The 13,615-nt window shown below is 40.2% G+C and overlaps 1 protein-coding gene across 2 annotated transcripts in view; it reads left to right on the top strand.

Moving 5' to 3' along the window:
• The window catches only part of LOC124367310 (metabotropic glutamate receptor 4), a 143,314-nt gene that overhangs the window by 102,248 nt on the left and 27,451 nt on the right, over positions 1–13,615 (top strand). For both annotated transcript variants that reach the window (XM_046824036.1, XM_046824035.1), the window contains exon 2: positions 12,239–12,471. In XM_046824036.1, coding sequence (XP_046679992.1) covers positions 12,253–12,471 — 219 coding nt within the window. In that variant the 5' untranslated portion in view covers positions 12,239–12,252. The remainder of the gene's footprint in view (positions 1–12,238; positions 12,472–13,615) is intronic.

Raw genomic sequence — 13,615 nt, 5'->3', positions numbered from 1 at the left:
GAACTATTATTTCCAATAATCCAATGGTGTACAATCCATTGTTGAAACAATTAAAAATAATAAATAAAACAAATAAAAAGGCCGAACTATCGTTTGAAGTCTATCGAACAGTCGTGTTTGAAGAACAAATCCGAAACTTTAAGAATGCATTGGCCTGTTTGAATATCTGCGTTGAACAAATAACGCAATATGCAGTGGAGAAATATGTCGATGATGATGCATTTCACTAGGATTTGACTGATATTTTAGATTGGTCTTATGGATAACCATGATAGTATCGAGAAAATCATATGGTAAACAAGTTTGTAAACAAAATTATTACAATCATATGACGAATGCAGACGTATTTTGACCTATATTTTGTAGTTCAGTTTTAATAATTAGTGTTGTGTTTAGTTTTTTATTGAGTGCATGTTTTAGAGTTAATGAAGTTGACACAGAACATGGTGGTTGTGATTCCTGACTTATAGCCTAGTAGTTTATTTTAGCCCAGTTTGTAATTATGTGTTAGGTTAGTAATTTACCTGAAGAAGAGATCAGATTGCAGATCTCGAAACGTAGTGTTACTGATTTTTTTGTTTCACTGAACGATGGCAAATGTCCGGAAAAAATCCCTTCCATCGTCAAAAATAAACTTCAAAGAGGAATCATATGACGTAATAACACGTGTACCTTTAACTAACGATAAGATATCTTGGGAAAGATATAATCTGTAGATTGAATTTCCGTGAAAATAGATTTATACGTAGACAAGAATGATGGTTGCATTTTCAGCCATGGAGTTTGTTGAGCGACATTGAATCCTGCATCAGTATGGTGACACAATTTTTTCAGTCCCTCGAGTGATAGGCTTCGCTAACGCTCAGCCAATAACGTAACGTCTTTACCTCCACTACACCGTAGATACTGATGATGTTCCGAACGTTAATTGTATGTACTGTTGTTAAAATATAAAGAATATTCAGATTCAGGAATATTCCTAATGCCACAGCTCTTGGGTTTTTTAATCGCTTCCTCGTCAAGAGCAACGGTTTCGTCCGCCTTCCCACACTAACTAACAGCGGACAAGCCCTCCTACCTTGTCGGGAACTAGGATTGTTGACACTGTTTATCAAGATGTCGCTGTAAAATTATGATTCCCCCGTGAAAAAAGAGGATTCGTCTAGCATCCAGCCGACAATTTATATCGCTCGGCTGCCACAAGTCCGGGGAGGTTACACCGTCCTGTGTTCTGTTAGCTTGTCACGACCAGACTGCGGTGTCGACACCAGGACTTATCAGATGTGGTCGTCGGCCTGGCCACTCGGTACGCTGCTCGCGTGCGCGCGGCGGTCGCGTGCGTGCGTCATTACAATGCGTCGTCGAAGTTACTCCACTCCTAGAGTATCCCCGAGTCGGAAGATTTTGCCCGGACCTAGTTGCGTAAACAGCGGCAAATCGAACGCAATTCTTGTTATGAATAAAGATTTTTTAAATCACGATGGTTCAGGATAAAAATGTTCACATTTTGATGGTCCATTAGTTATTATTCGATAATCACCGGAGAAAATAGCTGTTATGAATGAAATGACTTCACATATCATAGTTGCAAACCTATCGAAAGTGCTGATGTCCTAGTAGCGGTCTAAGATGTCAGACTTTGGATCTGAGCACTTTTGATCAGTACCATCGACCTCGTTCCGTATCGACTCTCCTTCCTATTCTGTTTAATAAGATCCTCACACACACCAATGGCTCATGATTATGGACAGATTAAGGCATCAAAGAGTTTGGCCTCCCCTTAAAGGAACTATCCTTTACAGCCTGCTGCTTCTTTTATCACTTGACTAGTTACGTCATTTTCTATCGGCCGTTTTCTCATATAGATCTTGATATCATCTACGGAATTCTCTTGGATGTCTAACCATGGAACCGTCAGAGTGAAGCGTCATCGTAAGGTTAGCCCTACCACGTTCCTTTTCCTGGTTCTCTTCAAAAACCGCAAGACGTGGACTCCTCTTACGACTTCGAAGTTCGGACCTGCTGATCTGAATGCGTGGGTTGTGGTTACTGGGGTCCTGTGGAACGACAGTCGGGATAGCGAGCTTGCAGGTACAATTGCTTGGACGTGGATGCTAGGACGGAATGGGGCAACGATCCTTCGCATCAGTGACTGTGGTCTCTGATCTCTTGAAGATGATTCCAGTGAGCTGGTCAGCCTCCAAGCCCCTTGACGCTTGAAGTACGTCAAAGGACTTTTTAGTCAGTGTAAGAAAAGATGTAGGTTCAGTATCTGTGACGCCCATGTAAGAACGTAAATTGTCAGAATGACAGTATATTCTCCAGTTCTTGAAGCAAAGTTTTCATTAGGTCCTTGAAGTTACCAGAAGGTTGGAATTCCTTGACGGGTGGACCAGGAAGGAATGTAGGCGATGGTGAGATCGCGCGCAAAATATGGCAGTGCCGCAAAATTCTGGGCAGCAGCAAGAAATTGCAAAACTTGAGGTTGTCTTTCAAAGTAAGTGTTCTCGTGAGTTCCTGCGAATTCGTGGACTCTGGTTTCTTTGGCAAATTGCGACATGACTTAATACACTCGTAAACATATGTTAATATTAATACTTCAGTTCAATTTTACGTTACTATTTTAATACTCTATTTATATCACTGATACTGAGTAAGTAAAGTTATTAAAACAATATGTCAGCTTCGCCTCAGTTGATGAAATGCCCAATTGATATTTTTCCCACAGCATTGTTCGGACTGTCTAAATGGTTACATTTCTCCAGATTTTCGCTTGAATTGTATTTATAGGCTTGAGTTTTATTGGTTGAGAACGATTTTTCAGCAGTACATTTCAGTAATACTGAATTATTTAAATAATAATAATCGTTTACTAAAAAAGTAATTCAAAATTGGAGGAGGGGTTCGGACCCCTTGGATCCCCTTGCTGGCTACGTCCTTGAGCTATCTCCCCAGATCTTTGTCCGATCCTATAAGGAATAATTTCATGTTAATTACTCAGCGTGATGGTCTGGAATATATTTGGAACCTGAACAAAAATCTGCAAGCTGACTTATTTGCATAGAGAATTTACGATTACCATGATAATCTTTAATTTCCTCCTAAATGCCAAAGCGACTGGGAAAATCTTGTTTACTCATGCATGTTAAACATTATGCAATATTTCAAGATTATTTCTCTAAGTAAGGCGTTCACGTGCCGAGCGTTATAACCTGCATTATACCCACGACTAATGGGACTGCAGGATTGCATGCAAGTGATTTTTTCAGCTATGAACGAGTATCGGCTTACATTCTTCAGGTCTCAGACCTGTTCCATGGGTGAATGCATAATGCAGCTCGACCATCAGGTCTGGCCACTGGTGAAATCCCTTTTGAGTATTGGCCAGCCGGTTTAATGTACACGGGTAGCTCCTTGCACCTTTTAGCGCCAGTGGCAAACGGTCAACAGCTTTATGGTAGACGTGATTTTTATTGGGATACACAATGATTTTGGGGAAATGCCCATATACAGTTTTGTAGTCTAGGAGGCAAGTACCGATTTGCACTGTATACGCACTCAACCTAGTTTCTCTAAAAATCGAAAGAGAAATTTTATCGAAAGAAATCGGTCGTCAGCCGCGCTAGTTCTGGAGGAGACCAAAATGGAATGGTATCAAAAGGGTTACAAATAGCAAACCTTAATTTTTTTCAGATCATACTTTTCTTAGCACTTCACACTTAAAACCAACTGTTATACACGTAAATAAGTGTTAAATTGGCGTCAGATAACCATATACAGACCCTAACAGTAGCGATTTACATACAGTCTTTACATCTAGTTGAGTAACTATGATGTACCGACATCTCTTTATGTGTCTGACGGCAGGTTTGAAGTGTATCAAAGAACAAATATAACCTGAAAAAAAAACAATTTTATATTTTTAACCCTTTTAGTACCGTCCTATTTTGAATTCCAGCAAAAACAGCGCGCCTGGCGATCGGTTTCTATTGTTAGAAAAAGTTTCTTTATCGATTTCAAGAAAACTCCGATTATGTTGTTATACACATCAATTTGGCTGCAAATAGTTGAATCCCTTGTACAACAAATGTGGGTTTTATTTCTAATTTACCCAACTTTATATTCGAGATACACTTCTTACATCAAGCACTTCACAATGAATAAAAGACATCACCACTCGCCAGTGTGTGACCCAACAGTGTAAATCACTGGCAGCCACAACAAGCACTTCACAATGAACATTAGTCATCACCAGTTAACAGTGTGTGGCCCAACAGTGTAAAATCACTGGCAGCCACAACAAGCACTTCACAATGAACAGTTGTCATCACCAGTCGCCAGTGTGTGGTCCAACAGTGTAAATCACTGGCAGCCACAACAAGCACTTCACAATGAACAGTTGTCATCACCAGTCACCAGTGTGTGGTCCAACAGTGTAAATCACTGGCAGCCACAACAAGCACTTTACAATGAACATTAATTGTCATCACCAGTTGCCAATGTGTGGCCCAACAGTGTAAATCACTGGCAGCCTCAACAAGCACGTTACAATGAACATTAGTCATCACAAGTCACCAGTGTGTGGCCCAACAGTGTAAATTACCGGCAGCAAGGATTTGCGCCAACAGCGACTGTAAAAGTGGCATAACTATTGTTGTGTCACATTTTAATGGCGAAACCCCGTTATCTGGAGTACAATCGGAATAGTTGAAGTGCCATTGCTTCATCAGCACAGCCATGTCGAGACCCCACCTCCGCCTGACCCACAGGTCTTGACTTATCTGCTGATCTCGTATACCGACTTCAAACAAATCTAGTGTGTGATAAATGCAAGATCCAGTTATTGCTTTCATCTAGATTAATTTGTGCTGTTGACATTTCAACTTGGTGGCCGCTTCTAATGTCATAACATGCCAACGGTCAAAGATAGCCCTTAATCAATTCTGTTTTTAATCAACTGTTGTAAAAAGAACCTTTCTGTCCAGAGCCAAGAGACAATTATCATTGTATAAGTGTACAACCTAGCATTGAGGAATTTCCTTTTAAAAAGATCAATCTTCAGCCACGTTAGTTTGAGTGGAGGTCGAAGTGGTTGAAAATATCAAACGATAGTTTTGATTTCAGATAACTTTTTCTTAGCTTTCGATACCATCCCGCATCGATCCCCACTAAAACTATCATAGCTGACGATCTTGGCTTTGGATCCAAGATCTTTCAGAAGGGAAATATCTCTATCCGTTTATTGAAACCACAAAAAAAGTTTGTGTACTCGTACAAAACAAACGGGCTCTTTGCTCCTAGATTAGGACTATTTAGAATCTGATTAGAAAAGCAAACCGACTGGATTTGACATTTGTCTATGGATTGCTTTCGGAATTTCAGAGTTTTTTTATAGGTTACAAAGTTAGTTCTCAATATCCTGACTGCTGTCTGTACAAATAACACATGCAAGTATTTGGATCAAATATTCACTGGATTTTGTCATTAGAACTTATTTTCATCGTTATAAATATCAAATTATGACAGTTACCAACCATGTTATGGTCTACGATGAATACGTATACTTTACTTGGGTTCGTTAGCGGCTTCATTTAAAAAAAGTTTAAAGATGGTGGCTATTCACCATCGTGTATTAAATCTTTCTAAAGTTACTTGTCATCTTCTTCGATCATCGTGAGACTTTAACATTTGCCAGAAAAGATAAAAAAGGTTTCTTAGGTTTAGTTCAAACTAATCTATCTCATCGCTGTACAGTAACGTTCTTCCCTTGCATCTTGAAATGTCACCTTTGGTTGTGTATTATTCTATTTATCCAGTGCTAAAGTCTGTTGGCATTTGAATTAAAAACCTGTCGTTGAATGCTATCTAGTGGCAAACAAATAAACCCTCATATTGATTAAACTTTAAAGAAATGAAGAATGCCCAAACTTTTGAGTTTAGTTGATCAAAATGAGGTCATTAAAAGAAGATCCAAATCGATTACAATTCTTTATACTGAGCTTGGTGGCACTTATCGCCGCACAGAATTAACTTTCCCGCACATTTATGGCACAATCCTCACGTGGGTGTAAGGTCGGTCCTCTTAGACACATACGAACCGCGAAGAGATTGTAATTTGCCATTTAAACCGTTATTTATTGTCTTACGTTGTTACTTCAATATTCTTACACCCAAAACTGAACCGTATCGAATCTTCTTTAAACTATTTTTTACCAATTTGAGCGAAGGAAGGCAGGATGTAATTATGTCAGTCGGTGCTCGGTTTAACCGCTCGATAGCCTCGCCCACTCTGACGACTAGGGAACATCAATCTCCATTTTGTCTCTAGCCGACATGCCATTTTAGTGGTCAACATCTTCATTATTCTGCCTGGTGTCTGCCAACTGCCATGTTTGGTGAACAGATTATACTCTAATCTTGTTGTTTTTTGAAAGGTCGTGCTGTTCAACTAAGCGTGAGAATTTCTCGCCGGTGCATCTCTCCTGACACTGCAATCTGTCAAATCTCTCTGATCTTGACTTTCCAAACCTCCTAGCACTGATCCTGACGAACCAAATTTTACCTCCTGGAGGAAGTGATGACATTCGAGTCGGTTCGAGGGTTGTGAGAACTTCCATTCGAATACTCCTCTAGAACACAATAGCATAGAAGGAGATCTAGGGTTACCGGTGCATCTCTTCCTAATACTGCAGTCTGTCTGGTCTTGATTGTCCAGATCTTTCAAAGTGACCTTGACGAACCAAATTGTAACCTCCTGGAGGAACAGAAGAAGATCGAGTTGTGATGATTACCCCCATCTCGAAATCATTGTAACACAAAGGCACATTTGAAGAAGATCTGTTGCTGGAGTTACCAGTGCTTCTATATCACTCTAATACTGCATGTGTTGCCGGTATTGACTCTCCAAACCTCCCAGCGCTGATCTTGATGAACCAAGTTGTCACCTCCTGGAGGACCAGAAGAAGGTCGAGTTGGACCATGAATTGTGATGATGACCTCCATCCTGAAACTCTACAGTAACACAATAGCACATTCGAAGAAGGTCTATCTATAGAGTTACCAGTGCATATCTCTCTCTAATATTGTAATCTTTCCATGTACAGGTATTTCCGGTATTGAGTGCCCAAACCTCCCAGCACTGAGTTGGACCATGAATTGTGATGATGACGTCCATCCCGAAACTCCACAGTTACACAATAGAACATTCGAAGAAGGTCTATCTATAGAGTTACCAGTGCTTATCTTTCTCTAATATTGCAATCTTTCCATGTCTTTCCTGTATTTATTGCCCTGGAGGAACAGAAGAAGGTCGAGTTCGACCGTGAGTTGTGATGATGACCTCATCCCAAAACTCCACCATAACACAATATCACATTCGAAGGAGATCTATTGATAGGGTACCAGTGCATCTTTCTCTCCAATACTGCAAATTCTCCTGCCTTGACTGTTCAAACCTCCCAGCACTGATCTTGACGAACCAAGTTGTCACCTCCTGGAGGAAAAGAAGAAGGTCAAGCCGCGTGTTGTGACGAGGACCTCCATCCCGAAACTCCACCATAACACAAAGGCACATTTGAAGGAGATCTATTGACAGGGTTTCATCAGAAGTCAAGGCGACACTCACACCTGTCCGGCCCACAATGCGGCTAAATGCGGCGTGCAGTTTGGAGGCAGTGGTCAGCCGAGGACCGCATACTCACCCAAGGACGTCTCACAATGCGCTCAATCACCGACCACAATGAGTTATCGCAATGGTGTTTCGCGCAGTTTTCCTTTCTTTCAATGGGGCAACGTCGGGCCTTGGGGCCGTCCCGTAATGCCTTCGTAATGCGCCTGGGTTAAGCCGGCCTACCGTAAAACGGCTGTAATACACGTTAATACTCTCGGACGCGCACGATCAGCCACCACGCAACTACGCGGTGACAGGACGTTACGGGCGTATTGCGTGAGCGTAGTTGTGCTGCAGACATATATCTGAGCCAAAGGTATTTCCCGAATGTTCTCGGATTCGGTGGATACAAAGTAGTCAGCCCAACCCCTCTGGGCACTAACATCCTATTGTCAGGACGGACGTTCGATCCCCCCCCCCCCACACTGTTGGATGCTTATTGAATATTCGTTATAGATCAGTAAAAGCAATGTCTGTATCTACAGTGCCCTCATGTTGTTAGTGCAATTTAGGTTATCCGAGATGTATAAAACATGTTAGCGTATACAATTTCAACTTTGTTGATAAAATAAACACACACAATTCAATTCAATTTTTATCGCATAAAAGACACAATATAAATTGCATCGCAATCGTCATAACATTTAAAACATAACATTTTGCATTCATTTTTACAGTGGCTCTCATTCAGCTTACAGTTTTTCATTCACCCAATTCTCATTTATCACATAATTTCCCCACTCTAATAACATGGTCAGCCAATTAGGTGGTCCCCCAATCGTTAGCCATGAACTCGTCTGTACTACAAAAAACTTTCGAGATCAGCGCAGTTTTCAAACGAGTTTTAAATGCTTTAGGCATTTTTGATCGAATTTGGAAATTTGTAAATGAACTGAATTCCTGCCTGTGAAGGCAATCGTTCATAAGCCACCGTCCTGTGTCTTCCAGTACGGTAGTTATTCTTGCCTCTAGTGTCACAAGAGTGTACATCACTACCTCTTATGACCTAGCATTTTGATTTGACAAAAAGAGATGTTTCCAGAATATAGCGGCAGGGAAGCGTCAACAGTTTGAAATTTTTGAATACTGGTCTGCACGACTCTCTGTTAAAGTTTTGCTTAAATGCTTTTTCTCTGCAGGGTCACACACTATTGGTACTCAAGTCCTCTTAGACCATCTTTGGCCTGATAAATTAAGGAATCCTCTAGTTTTTGCCTTCTTATTGGTAATTTAAAGGAAATGACATTGACTTATGGGAATTTTTATATCATATTATTTCTTTGGATGTTTCCCTCTTTTCAATCAAATTGCTGACTCAGTCACATGAGATGTTACGGAACGGTGACAACGAATCTGGAGATTTTGATTGACTCCGAGTAGAACATTGAGATAGTTTTTGTAAGTGGAGTGATGCCGACTCGCCGACAATCCTCCAGACTCCGGACGGCCACGACGGAATGCCCGGCCGTTGCTACGACGACACGCGACAATTAAATTGATGCTCGCTGCGCTCCAGTTACGGTGTGGCCGACTCGACACCTGGTCTGCCAGCCACTTGACCGTGCTCGTTCGGCCCTCATTGTTTTACATCCCATTACCAAGGACAACAATGAAACGCACTCGTCACTTTTGTTGCATTTCGCTTTCCCTCCGCGTTTCTCGCGTATGCTCTCGTTTCGTTTTTCGGTTTTCCTTCTTCTCTACGTAGATGTGGACTACTCGGTCACAACCGATTTACGAGAGTGCTGGAACAACTTGCAATTTAGGACTTTTGAGCTATTCGGTCGAATGTTTTTAGAGCTTTGGCGCCGCAGTGAGCCGCAGTCAGCTGTTGTATTCATCCTAATAACCTGAGTCGGAGTTAAAGGTTATGTTTATCTCCAACCTTATCTTCAGAGATGTCCATGAACGTTCGTTGAGGGTTTACATCTTTGTGAATAAAAGTTTACTATATGCAAAACCGAGCAAAATATATTGGGCTATTCTTTAATTGTATAAGAAAAAAATATGTAATTACCAACATGTAAGTATTGTATAGTCTTCTAGATTGTGGGCACAGAAGTACTCATAGTACCCCTTTATATCAGTTTATTTGTATATAGACAAGATAGAGTTCTACGTGTGCATGTCCTTTCATGGGATTTGGCTGAGCGTTAGCAAAGCACTCAGGATGATATCTACAGAATGAATTCAGCAACAATTATATATTCCTTTACTATCATTAATAGTGGTGGCAAAATTCATCTTCTTTCTGTCTAATTGCTTGTGTGTTTGTTATCTGCTGGATAACACAAGAACGAACAAGTTATGAAAATAAAATTTTGTAAGTAGCGCCATTTTTATTAGACAACGTCGTGTTTGACGGTGGGCATATCACTTTAAGAAATTCAAAAGAGCCTTACGTACTACCATCCGCAAGGTATCTTGAGAAGAATTATTCTGTACACTTTAAATTTTGTATTAAAGTTCATTTATAAATAGATTATAATGATGAGTTTGATGAAGGCTCATGTCTGTTCATTTGGTTGAGCTTTAAATGGATAAACATGAATGTCATTGCATACACTCAGTAGGCTGGTAGATTTTCTCTTCTGTCTACGTGGGGGCTGGAAAATGTTCTGTCTCTAGGAAATCTTGAGTATGAAATAAACTTGAAATTTTCTATGCGACCTCAGAGAAGCTTGTGATGCGACACGTGGTGTCTGCCTTTTTAAGATTTAGAAATGATAAGTATAAACTCTCAGTCAAACAATAAGAGATCCTCCATGTTAGCAAAATTTCTGTTATAATGCCACTAGACTCCGTAAGTGAAGAAGAAGGATAATTTTATCGTGATGAAATAATCATATGTGACTTAATGAACCAAGATAGCAGCATTGTAATTTTGCATGGCGTTCTGTTTTATTTATTAGAACGTAATTTAGAACCTGTCGATTTTCATGGAATTTGAAAAGATCAAATCTATAATAACCTCCATGTAAGAATATATTTTTAATGTTTCCAGTTGAATTAGCTCCTCACTAGTCAAACAGGTATACAGAATTACAATGCTGTCTCTATTCCAAGCATTATAATTATTTATGAAATTGTATGTTAACACAAAACATCTAGGTCCTAAATGATTGACATTATGTTTATGGTTATAGTAAAAATATACAGTAACCTAATCGTTTTAGTCTAGCTTTCTGTATAGACATAAATAAACAAGAAATGTTACCTGTATGATGAAGTGATGTTGGATATATATTGTCAAATTTGTATATAACCAATTCTTTACAATACAGAGATACAAATTAGTGGACAAATCGTCCGCTCCAAACCTAAAGTTATTTCAAAACGTAGTCGCCAAGTTTTGCCAAATTGTACGGAATTACAAAACAATTCCGGAGATGGACGGCGCAATTACCATAATTTACTTCGATTACTGGGAACCCGGAACCAGCGCGGTGGGAGCCGTCTATTGTCCGGCATATCCACGGCCTTGTTGATACCTAACCTCAACACCTACGAGTCGATCGAACTATCGCGTGCGCAAATGCAGCGCAGCCGTCTTGATCGGCGCGTCGACCAGCTGCGAATCGCAGTCAGCTGTTTTATTGCTCTATCAACATCTGATGCGGGTTTATCGGCATTAAGTGAGGTTATGTTTATCTACTTCTTCAGAGATGTCCATGAACATTCCTTCAGTGTTTATATCTTCGTGAATAAAATGTTTACTATATGCAAAACCGAGTAAAATATTAGGTTATCCTTTAATTTTATAGGGAAATAACAATAATTATAAAACAAGTATTGCAATTAAGATAAGTGGACTTTTTCTTAAATCTGTTTAGGTTTTATGATCTGAAATTCCAGAACGAAGGGAATTAATTAGTGTAGTATCAATGAGCTTAGGTTTAAATATTAAGAATACTGTACTGCTTATGCAAGTTACGATTGTCTTTTTTGGTTTTCCAGACGTATTTATTTGTATAAAATTACAATTTTTACTGTTCTGGCGTGATGAAAAGAGGAACTAGGTTAGGAGTCAGTTAGGAACTGGGTCCGGGTACTAGTTCTTTCTGTGGATGGAATCTATGGCCAGTTTCACGTCTGCGATTCTGGACTTGTGATGTAGGAAAAGGTCTCAGTACCAACAGAATTTGGATACCTTGTATGCTCCCACCATTTCTAAAAACACTTGGGCTTGCAGGCAGTTCACCCTTTATCAAATTTGCATCATTTTGATCTGCAAAATGCGCAAATCAAAATGCAGATCTGCTATTCATGCATTGTGATCATCCATGTGCAGATGGATGTGTTGTTGCATATGAAGCGGTGATTTGCAGAAGACAACGGAGGGATTATTGGAGGCGGAGAATTATACTCTGAAAGATGTCACTGTTGCCAGATTGTAATAAAGGTCTTGATGAATGAAGTTGGACACCAAAACTCAATATGTACAGTTTTATAATTTGGTTGTAACATAATCATCGAGTGCTCTTTAGATGCTGTGAACTAGCCCCTCAAGGGATGGCTGTCCACGATAAAAGGGTCGATAACGAAAGACTGAAGGTGTAATTGTTCCAGATGATGGCTGTCAGATGATGATGGAGGGGTTGGTGGAGGCGGTGAACGTCTCCATGGGGCGGCTCGAGCTGACCACAGAGTTCTTCCTGGTGCCGAGCCCCAGCGGCCCACCCCCGCCCCCGCCCTACCTGCCACCAGCTCCGCCGCCCCCAGGAATACTGCGCCGTGATATGTGGGTGGCACCTCTACTCATCTTCTCCTCCCTCACCATGATCCTCATCGCATTATTTGAGGTAAGCTCTCCTGTTGTCGTAGACCTAAAACTAAATTTTATTAAACCTGTGGTGGAATATTTTGCGGTTGGCTGGCAAGTGCATTTTCTTACGATTCGTCCGTCAGGAGTACATTGTTGAATTGCATTTATTAATAACATGTGTACCTTGTCTTATGTCGCAAAACACTTGGACCAGTCTTCTCAAATTATTTCCTCAGAGTTTAGCTCAGGGATTGAAAGCCGTATCTTTAGGGTGGTTGATCAACCTTTATCGAGCACCAAGACCATAAGACTTAAAATCCCTTCTTTTTTACGATGGGTAATCTTATCAATCGTGAAACCGTTGAGAATAATCTTTTATTTATGACGTTCAATAGTCTTTTATCCTGTCTTTGACCCTTGCACTTTTATCAGTACCGTCGACCTTGTACTGTATTGGCTCTCCTCCTTTTTCTGTTTGATAAGATCCTCGCACAGGCCAGTGACCCATGAGGACGGACAGAATAAGGCATAAAAGGATCGGCGCCTCCTTTAGAAAATGAAAAGGAACTGTGTCAGATATGTGCAATTTCGTGAATGTTAAACTTTTTTTATTTAGGATAGGTATGATTAGTTTTTGTCCATATAACTCTTATCTAATTTATATTTCATCAATAGGGTAAGGAAGAGCGACCCGAGAGTCATTTTCCCAAGATCCATCGGGGATTTCTAAACCTTTGCTAAATATAACTTTCTAAACTAAGGTATACTGACGGACAACACTGAATGTGTTCTCTGTATAGCGGCACTTGAGGGAACGGTTTTAAAGGAAACTGTTGATTTCCAGTCGGTAACATTTAGCTTACATTGTTTACCTACAGCGCTTCTTTACTCTGTGGTATTTATGTACTAGAGAGAGAGCGAGAGAGTGAGATAGAGAGAAGGAGAGAGAGAGAGAGAGAGAGTGAGGGAGAAGGAGAGAGAGTGTCGGATGACCCTCCCTTAATTTGACCTTTTATTTTAATTCTCATGTAAATATCAATAAAAGTACAACAGTCGAAATTGCAATTTTTTCATTTGCAATCCACTCTCGTAATTCTGAGTTTCCACTTACGCGTTTTATTAAAGTTGAGGTAATAAAGTGCCATTCCCCTTTTTTTAAACACGTCATGAGCTGTTTGAGG

This window comes from Homalodisca vitripennis, chromosome 8 (assembly GCF_021130785.1).
Source record: "Homalodisca vitripennis isolate AUS2020 chromosome 8, UT_GWSS_2.1, whole genome shotgun sequence".
In the NCBI taxonomy this organism is placed as follows: domain Eukaryota; kingdom Metazoa; phylum Arthropoda; class Insecta; order Hemiptera; family Cicadellidae; genus Homalodisca; species Homalodisca vitripennis.
This window is presented reverse-complemented; position numbering and strand designations above follow the sequence as displayed.